This window comes from Falco punctatus (genome assembly GCF_963210335.1).
Source record: "Falco punctatus genome assembly, chromosome: 6".
Lineage (NCBI taxonomy): Eukaryota > Metazoa > Chordata > Aves > Falconiformes > Falconidae > Falco > Falco punctatus.
In genome coordinates this window covers 34,940,110-34,950,351 of record NC_137585.1, presented here as the reverse complement: position 1 = coordinate 34,950,351, position 10,242 = coordinate 34,940,110, and the positions used below count along the sequence as shown (strand labels likewise).

Below are 10,242 nucleotides of genomic sequence, written 5' to 3'. Positions count from 1 at the left end.
GACGTCAACCAGGACTTGATCCAAGGCCTTGCTTCCCCCTCACCACTACCTCACCTCCACAGACACTCCATTTCCCCTACTCATTCAGAGCATGGCTCTGCAGTGAATCTGCTGAATCCGCACCAGCCAAACCCAGCAGCAGCCTCCCCGGCTCTGCAGCTGCTGCTGTGCTGTAAGATGCAACCCAAACCAGCCAAGCAGAGGATCTGGCTCATCCAAGAAGCGAAGACTGAAAACCTGCTTGTGTTTCACCAAGGACCCACAGCTGAACAGCAACCCTGAACAAAGCCTCCCAGCAAAGCTGCCTGGACGTTATGAGCAAAAGGCCTTTCTCTGAAGTACCCACTCACCCACGCAATCGAATGCAAAGCGCACACTGCAGTATGTGTGAATATCAAGAATCTGTTCAACTTTTCAGCAGCTGAAATAATTAAACTCCAGGGTACCGAGCCAACATCTGAACTCCATTGCTTCCTCCACCTTTGCCTTTCTAGCAGACTCCAAATCCATCATTGTAATTATCTGCGCTGCTAAAGAAGCTCCATGAAGCATCTCTGGCAAACCTCCCACCCTCTCATCTGCTTCCCCCACTCATTCCATGAGTAAGACACATCCCTTCTCCTCCATCACAGAAAGGTACTTGCAGGAAGATGCCTTCTTCATGCACTGCGCCTGGCCAGCGTGGGAGAGCAGCCCTGGGCACCTCAGGGCCATGGGGTGACTAGGTGGAAGAGCCAGCAGTTTTGATTAGGAAGCTGATAAAGAAGATATGGCAAATAGCATTCCTCCGGGTTTTTTTCTGAAAGCTCTGAGAGGGGAAGAGAGCATGTGTTTTTTGGAAGAATTAAATCAGCTGGCAACCTGCTATGGCTGCTCATGGATTAGGAACCAGCAGCTAAACCCAAAAGCAAATAACCAGACATCCCTATACCTACTAGTGTCTAGTGTCCTGACCAACCCTGTCACACTGTTAATTCTCTGCCTGCGAGCTGGCAAGGCTGTCCTGCCATGAGCTGCCTTTGCAGGGCTGTCCTGACTGCTTGCAGAGGGTCTGTACCAGGTCGCGTTCCTGTGAGTGCGAGGAGAAACACAGGCAGCACTCCAGTCTTTTGCTGTGGCAGGGGATTCGGAGCTGTCCTAGCAGCTCTCTGTCTCCCCCAGCACCATGTATCTGCAGACAAGGAAACCTCCCAACCAGGGCTGCCAGATTTGCCTGGCAGACACCTCCCAGCAGAGTCAGGCTCCTGGCACACATGCTGGGGAGATGCTGGGCACCAGCACACAGCTTTCCACAGAGGGTAGCTGTGCCCAGCTTGCAGAGAAGCTGGTGCCGGCCACTAGCTGCAAAGCCCTGACCTGCTCTCACCTGTCCCGTTCCCTCTGCTGCATGCCAGCTCCCAGCACGGCTCAGTTCAGCTGATGTGGCAAACCGGCCTCTGCAGGGTTAAAGCTGAGCTAGTCAGCCCGAATGATGACAAGCAGGAAAGAAAATATAAGCAAGGAGTCATTAATTAAGGCAAGAAGCTGAAAGCACAGACTGCAGGATGCTAATCAGTCTGGAGGGATGGCTGAGTGGAAAGCAGCAATCAAGCTCCTTCAGCTTTAATTAAACCTGGCTCTATATCAAGGATGCCTTTTCTTCACCTCTGCCTTTGAGCTGAGAAACCAGTTGGACTGGACAGACAGGAATTCCCCCCTGGCTCCTGAGCCTCACCAAGCCGGGCTCAGCGTCTGCCCTTCCTGCTCATGTGCTCCCCAAATTCGGGGCTTAGTACCAGGCAGAGCTTAGGGATGGGAGCCAGGACTTGCAGACACTTGCCATGCTAAATACATTTATCCCCTAGGTCTTCTCTCTGTCCTGTTTTACTTAAGCTTCATCCCAACATGTAGCAGTCAGTCCCAACCTGTTCCACTCCCTTTGCAAGCTGGGACCAGGAGGAGCAGGATCGGGGCAAGCAACTGCCCAGCCACATGTGGGCAGGAACAGGCAGCATCTGGCAGTGCCACATCACTGCTCCCAACTGCCGTTTCCCTCTCCCTCCAGTGCTTTGGGCTGTGAAGTGAATCCTCCTCACCCACAAGAAATTATGTATACATTCATATCGCCTGGAGGCTGCTTGAGACCCTGTGAGCTGGCCACCAACCACAGCGTCCATCCCCAGGAAGGTGGGCAAGCCATGCTGGACACATTTCTGAAAGGCATTGGCCACAGAGGAGCGGCAGCCACCGTGAAGCAAGGGAGCTGGAGAAATTAGAAACATGCGTAGGAGACAAGGGAGTCTCAAAGTGCAGAGAGCAACATCAAACACTTGAATAGAAAAAGAAAAACAATTCCCAGTGCAGCACTTCGGCTGGCCTCCACGCAGGGAAAGCGGTGTCCTTGCAGCTGAGATCCAGCGAGGCGCGCAACAGCTTCAGCGAGGGTTAGAAATACCACATCACCTGGGAATTTTAAGAGCCGGCAAGACAAAGCAATAAGGGAAGATTTATACAAACAGAAGGAGGGGACAGAAAGATAAGAGAAATAAGGGGGGGGGGGGGGGGAGGCTTGTGGCTCTGCTCACGCACATCAGCTCTGCAAGCCCCTTGCTGCCTGATGTCCCCCAGCCCCACCATACAACACTGACAGCATCAAAAGACAAGGTTGGGGCCAAAACCCCTTTACTTTTGAAAGAGCCTTCAGCTGCCTTGCCAAGGTCCCACTGTACATGGGGACAAGCGAGGACACCAGTGGCTTCTGCAGCCCATGCAGGGCTCAGGACCCCGCTGACGGGGCTGCACAGCCTCCAGCAACTTTGCACTTGGCACAGCCTCGTGCCAGCAACCGGCTCCCCGTGAGCAGCGGGCTGGCAGTACATGGCTCCTCTCTCCAGCTCGGCTCCCTCACTGTTTTAATTTGCTAGAGACGGCTGTGGTCCCTGCGGGTGTCCAGGCGATAGAGTCTGCCATAGGACCCAGACCTTGCATCTCTGCCTGGAAAGTCGGCCTGTAGGGCTTTGTTGGGAGGGGTATCTCCACGCGTGTCTGGCTGTGGGTGGCAGGGTGGGGGGGAGTGAACTGCCCTGGAAGGAGAACCATCTGCCTCATCCAGCGCAAACGTGTTAGCTCTAAAACCTCCTGCTGCTGTGACGGTCTGTAGCTGTTTCCCAGCTTCGGTGTGGAAGTCTGGAGTGTCTAACAATGTCGCTGCTTTCACCAAACACTTTTTGCCTGGCTTTCCCTCTTTTACCTGCTCTTAGGGCATTATGGGTGCAGATCTGCCTCATGTTAAGAGTTACATAGTCAGGAGCCACACAGCACTAATTAAAGGCCATATGTAATGAAAGAAAAGGAGAGCTGTTGCAATCATGTAAAGTTTACAAAATACTGAGCTGGGATGGTGGCAGATCTAACGATTTGTGGCTGAGGCATCTCAGACCTGGTTGCAGGATTGTGGAGGAGGCGTCTGAGGAACTCAGAGGGGCTTGAGCTCAGTTTAATGGGTCTGAATGAGTGAGCTCATCTCTTTCGGTGCCAACAGAAAACTTAGTGGGGATAAGGTGTGGGACTGATGATTCTGGCCCCTCCTGGAGGAAAGCAAAGCCCCTGAGATGTTGTCAGAAAGCAGGATGCTGAGATTTCTCCCTTGCCTTTCACCATCGAGGTCCTTCCACAGGCTGGTCCCTTTCCCCTTCTCAGGGCTTGCCTGGCCAGCAAGAGCAGTCCCTTTGGCCCCTCCTGGTCTCTCAGGTGATTTGTCTTAGTCGCCTTCCCAGGTCTTCTTCCTGGTCTTATCATACAGCATCACCAAAAGCTCCCAAGCCACAGGACTGAGGCTCAGAGGCTATGCCTGTACTGGCAGATAATGCAGGATCTGTCCTGCTTGCACTCGCAAGCCAGGTAGCATCACACAGCCTGTGTCCCCGCAGCTAAGCTGCCTCATCCCTGCAGAGGATAGCCTGAGGTAGTTGCAGTCAAATGCAGCACGTGGACTTGGCACACTGTGTGAAGCTGAGAACCCTCCTTGGTCCCCCTCCCCTCTCCACTCGTGTGATGACTATGTGACCAAATGGGAGCTGTATGAAGTCAGCCACGTGTCTGGACCTGGCTCTGCCAGGCACCATGGCAAATCACAGCACTGCAGATCCCACCGGCTCCCTCCCTCACATGTGTGCTAGACTGATCAAAGGCTTTGCTTGGGTGTTTTTCTGGGCTTCTCTGGCAGCCTGATGATGCAGAAAAACTCTAGAGAAAGCTGCTGTGGGGCTGGGGTCCAAGATAGCATAGTGTGCTCACCCCAGCTCTGGAGCAGCATGACACTGCTGGGATGGGGAGAATATTCCTGCCAAAACATGGGTGCTCTGCCAGCACATTGCTTCCCAACTCCCTCATGCCCCCTTGCCCTCCCTTCTTCCCTCTGCTTCTAACCCCTTGCTTTGCTGCTTTTGGTCCCTGTGGATGGCTCCCACCCAGTCCCACACATTTCTCATTTATATTGCCCCCCTCCACCTGTCCTCTCACCATCCCTCCTTTTCCCTCTCTCTGCTTTTGTCTCCTCTTCTACGACTCTCTCTTGAATACCAGCAGTGCTGGATCCATCTTAAAACCTTCAGCTTTGCTTCTGCTATACATTTCTTCAGCGTCTGCAACATCAGACAAAAATGTGCCCTGCTAGTGAGTTGGGAGCACCAGACAGTGGTCAGATGGCTCAACAGCCTCCACCACCTCCAGCCCAAACTGCAGAGCCCAGCACCCAGAAATCGTATCCAACACACAGTAAACACAGCAGGAGAAGGAAATTACCAGCGTTTATTAAGGTCAAGCCAGGGACAAATTCCAATATCTTCTGGTGAATGTGATTTCTTGTCCCACCCTGCCATCCCCATGGTACTTCCCATCCTTCCCACTGGCAGGCCAGGGGGACTGTTGGCCCTGCAGCAGGGTATCATTGAGCTGCTACTATAGCTAAAGGCTTCCCAGCAGCTGCTTGAGGCAGCAGGGACAGAGCAGGGGCAAGTTTTGCTCTCTAGCGGACATGGCTCCGTCAGCAATCTCACAACCATGGCTGTCTTGGAAGGTGTCCCAATCCGCTGGGCAGTGCTGGCTTCATGCTCTCCTGGAAGCCCTCTCCATCAGGTAAAAAGAAGTAGTGAGGAGACAGGATTGAATCAAGTGCACATGGCTGTGATCAACCTGTTTCTTCCTCCTTTGCCTCACCACAACTGTCACCTGGCTCCACAGCTCGTTTTGCAGCTTGGCTACTTTCTTCTGCTTTGGTGACAGCCATCAATTCACTCATAATCATCACCATCACATGGAAAAAAATGTCTGTCCAAGTCAGTAAACCACACACATGGGGCTAATACCAGTGAATAACGTCACTGCTCAGAGAGTAACAGGTCCTTAAACCCCAGAAAGAAGGGATGAAACTGAGTAGCAAAGAAAGATCACAGAGGAGGTAGCAATCCCTCAGGAATTTGCAAAAGACAGACAGAAAGTAAGCAGAGGCATTGATCAGGTGGAGCAATGTGGTGGAAGGAGGCGTTACCAGGTTTGTTTAGGAAGAACTGAGGATGGCTATCAAATATTTCTGAACTGCGAGCAGGACTATGAACTGGGACAGGATCCTGCAGGATCTGCTTGCAAGAGCTAAAGCCAGGTGGAACAGAGCTCTAGCAAACATCCTCCAGTGAGTACTTCTGGTGGGGCAGGGTGGAGAGAAGAGGCTGGACAGATAGTCCTTTCCTCTTTGAACTTCAGAGATGTCATAGGTGCAGAAAGGAGGCATGCAGAGGTGTCCACACACAAGCCTTTCCATTCTTCACCTGTCATGGCAGAAATCATTTGAGTATGACTAGTGACCGCTGTGGAGTTTGCATCATCAAGCTGTTGGCACAGACAGCTGGCTTCCTTGTACATCAGCCAGTGTGGCAAAAGTCCTGTGATGTGGTTGCAGAGGCAAAGAGAATGGAGGTGGACAAGGGAAAAGAAGGACATGTGAGCAGCAGACAGTGTTTCACTGCTTGGGGCTGCCAGGGGGAGAGGCTGCCAGCTACCCTGTTCACACTCAGGTCCCTACGCCCTCTCCTTACCCTTCCCACCCATGCTCTGATGTGCCCTTAACAGTCTGGATTTCCTACCACGATGTTTTCATTTTGGTTGCCTCCCTCTTGAGAGTTTCAAGGTGCTACACAAAATCAGCAAGTTAGGAAGAAGGGAGATGGAGGCCTGTTGCAGGAATACCACCCAGGCCGTTTGGCATCACATTAACATGTCCCTCCATTCTGCATATGTACAGGTGGATTGTGTCATTCCTATATGAATGCTGTGGGCCAGTGAGTGAGGTTGAGTGGGGACAATGGGTTAACTGTGGCCACAGGATCCTTCAGTGGCTCTGCTGCATCCATTCCCCTCTGCCCCACACTATTCTTCCTGTTTGGGAATTGAGTGGCTACTCATGGCTGGAAAACGGGTTTCTTCACTTTGTTCATCTGTAGCGAACAGTCAGAAACTCCCGAGTTCCTCTTGGAGGGGTCATGGCTAGGGGATGGCCAGCTGTTGCCAAACTTTCCTCCTCCAGTAGCTCCTTCTGAACAGAGACCATGGCATCTTGTAGCTGGTGAGACCATGCTTTGGCATGACTGGCACCTTCAGGGTCCCTCTTCCTGGTGTTCTCCTCTGGGACCTCAGTCACCTCAGTGTTACCTCAGTGTTGCCTCCGTAGAAACCTCTGGTGCTGTTGGTGAAACCTTTATCCACATTGACCACGTGGACTTTCTTTCCAACTCTCTTCCTCTTCTTCCTGGTCTTGTTCTGGAAGAGGCAGGTGAAGACCTGCTTGAAACGCTTGCGGAAATGCTTGGAGATGAGGGCGTAGACAATGGGGTTGAGGCAGGAATTGGCATACGAAAGGCAGTGGGAAGCCAGGCGGCAAGCGTAAGTCGCTTGGTTGAAGGGGAAGTGGCCAAACCAAAAGCACAGAATGACCAGGTGGTGGGGCAGCCAACAGAGGCAGAAAAGGATGGCCACAGCCACAATCATCTTGGTGACCTTACACTTGGCCTTCCGGGACTCCGAGATCCTTTCTATGGGGTCTACGGAGGTCCACAGGAACTTGATGGTCCTGGCATATGCCAGGCTTACCACAGTCACGGGCAGGAGGTATCCAAAGACAAATGTGAGGATGTCCAGAACCTTTCGGCGCTGGTCCTCCCAGATGGGGATGCAGATGGGCACCCCTTGGTAATGGACAATCTGGTAGTAACTGAGGTAAGGCCCTGCAAAGAGCAGCGACAGTGACCAGATTGCTACAATGGCCACTCCTGCATTTCGGGAGGTGCGGAGATCCCGGGACTTCAGTGGATAGCGAATAGCCAGGTACCTAACGAGGAGAGGAAGGAGAAGGAGAGACCGAACACAACACGGGTGAGATGAGGTGTCTCTCCTGCCCTGTGGAGCTGCCATCTGTGCACTCCTTCCCATGCAGCCACTCATCTCTCCCACTTCTCTTGGTAAGGGGTGTTAGGGTGAATTCACATGGGGATCAGGGTCATCCCAACCAGCAGGTCTGGGATCTCTGTCACCTGCTCTGCTGTGCTAGCTTGGGAAGGACAAGCAGCATGCCTCTTGAACCAGGGAAGAGACGGATAAGAGCAGGATCCAGAGGGATGTTTCTCCTGTGGTATGTTTCATGCCCTGGGGCTTTTGCGGTTCTTGTTTTTTGTGTGGTGGGCACCAAACCTCAGCACGTGCCTGCACTCCTCCTTCCCAAGTAAGGGCTGGGTAACCAGGCCAAGAACTTGGCTTGGTGATGGGAGAGGGCACGTGGACCTGGAGAGGCTGGCTCTGCTGGTCCTGCTGTCCCTGCCTCTGGGGAGACCCTACCTGCTTATTACAGGATGCTCAACAGGGTAAGGACTGGCCTTTCCCCCACCTCTTAGATCAAGAGTGGCAAACACATTGTCCCTGAGCTAAGGGACTCAAAGGGAAGGGGGCACTTACCTGTCAACAGAGACGGCGGCCAGGGTGAAGCTGCTGGCATACATGGTGAGGTAGATGAGGAAATGCACAGCTTTGCAAGCAAAGGCCCCAAAGAGCCACCCATCCAGGGTGTAAATGGTGGCCTGGAAGGGGACACAGCAGATGATGAAGCACAGGTCGGCCATGGCCAGGTTAAGGATGAAGAGATTGGTGGTGTTGTACTTGACTTGGCCGTTCCGCAGCAGCACAGCCAGCACCAGTCCATTCCCTACAGTACCCAGGAGGAAGATGAGGGAGAAGATGACAGGCACAATGATCCCTGCTGCTCGTAGCTCCGGGCTGTCAGAAGAGGCATTCCATCCCCCTGACATCTCCCCATCTGACCGTGGGGACCTGCATGGGGGGAAAGGGAGACACAGCACCTGTGCAGGGCCATGGGCATGTGGGTGCTGGATGGTGTGTTGACCACAGTGGCCACCCGAGCTCTGGCCCTTTGGTGCCTGATCCCGGCCTTTGTTTGATGCCCATGTTTCTCCCAGAGATGCCAATCCCAACCAGACAATTAAGTGATGACATCAAGATCCTCATGGCGTTACTGGCAAGAATGCCGTTGGGATCAGTCAGTTCACATCTGCCTGGCTTGAGTGGAGCTGAAGCCCTCTTCTCCTGCCCAGATTCACATCCCCACCATGGCATCTCCTGTGCTCCCAGCCCTCTGAAGCTGTCTCAAGCCCTGTCCTGCTGCCTGGCCTCCCCTACATTCCTGCTACAATCCCAAAACTGCTAAACCTCTTGGGATTGCTTGCTTTGGCAAGTCTAAATCCTGGCTGATGTTCAACAGGGCTCAGCTGCAAGGCCACAAGGAAGGGGGGGGTGGTCCCACGTGGGCTGTGAGTGGTCCTGGCACATCAACTTAGGGCTGTGCCATCTCTGGCAGCGGAGACCTGATGACACCCCACAGCAGCAGCACCCCACCATACTCCTGCCTCAAGGAAGCTCCTTAAGCTGGGACCACTTCCACCCCAGAACTGGCTGCTCCTTGCTCCCTGTGCAGTATAGTTATGCTCTATGGAGGAAGGGCACCTTTTCCTGATGCTGAGAGGTGGTCACAGGTTGGATGGTGGCAGCTAGGAGAGGATAAGGGGAAGACCTCAGTGTTGCCTGAAACACAACACAATGACCATTGTGAAGAAGCACACTATTACTGCAGCTCAAAATACTGTGATTTGCTCCAAAACTTCCTCCAGCCCTGAGCAACACTCAGGCAGGGTGCATTAACAGCCTATGTCCTAACAAGCCTTCCCCATGTTGTGCTATCATTAGAACAAATTGTCCTTCGCTGAGCAGCAACCAGGAGCGAAAGACACATTATCTAGCAACTGTTGACATGCAATTAACTCTTTTTTGGGTCACGCAAGCTCCTTCACTGCATGCTCCCCCATCCCTCAGCTCATACTACTTCTCCTACCCAGCGGCCTCTCTGTATCACACCAAAACGTCGTCGTCCCTGCCTCTCTGATTCTGCAGTCCCCCCTGTCCTACTGGTAACTATCTGGCTCCTCCACCTGCCCCCATGGGATGTCCTTGTCTCCCTTTGTGCATGCACCTCACACATAGACTATGGGGAACCTCTGGGCACCCATGTGTCCCTGCTCAGGGAGCCCGAGGCCATCTCTCAGCTTGGCAAGCTGGCACTCACCTCTGCGAGGAAGGGCCTGCAGTTTTGCTGCTTGCTCAGGGGAGACCTCCGGTCCAGCCCAAGCAGCAGTGGTGGAGAGGAGGATGAGGGCCACCGAATAGTTTGGAGAGGCAGCACTGTCACCCCTGCCTGGTGTTCCGCTGCCTCCTCCTGCCTGCCGCCAGCTCTGCTCTCTCTTCTCCTGGCTCCCCCACGAGTCTCTCTCGTTCTGAAGCTCTTCTCTCTCTGTCTCCCCCTTTTCCCTCCCTCTGCTCTTGCTGCTGATCCATTGATCTCTGTTGTGTTTTTTTTCCCCTCTCCCTGAGGTTGGATTTGGAGTTAACTCCTCTCTGCCCGGCCTTCCAGCAGGCTCAGCCGCTTCCTGCTCCAGTGAGGAGGGGGTGGCAGAGAAAAAGCCCACTGCTCTCCGGTGGGAGAGGAAGGATGGAGGGGGGTGGGGTCCCATGGACCCCTGTGGGCCTTGCAGTCACCCCTCAATGCTGCGTGTTCAGGACGTGTTGCCCAGCACCTCAGGGGAACATTAATATCCCACCATGGTGAGCCTGGCCCCTGCCCTGTCCTTGGAGTATTAGCAATTAATTGAT

At 53.5% G+C, this 10,242-nt stretch overlaps 1 protein-coding gene across 1 annotated transcript; it reads right to left on the bottom strand.

Moving 5' to 3' along the window:
• Positions 1–2,871: 2,871 nt before the first annotated feature.
• GALR3 (galanin receptor 3) lies at positions 2,872–8,397 on the bottom strand. Its single transcript, XM_080390922.1, is given in 4 exon segments — positions 2,872–6,685; positions 6,689–6,694; positions 6,697–7,360; positions 7,981–8,397. Coding segments are annotated over 4 exon segments (1,239 nt in total). The 5' UTR covers positions 8,331–8,397; the 3' UTR covers positions 2,872–6,466.
• Positions 8,398–10,242: the final 1,845 nt, after the last annotated feature.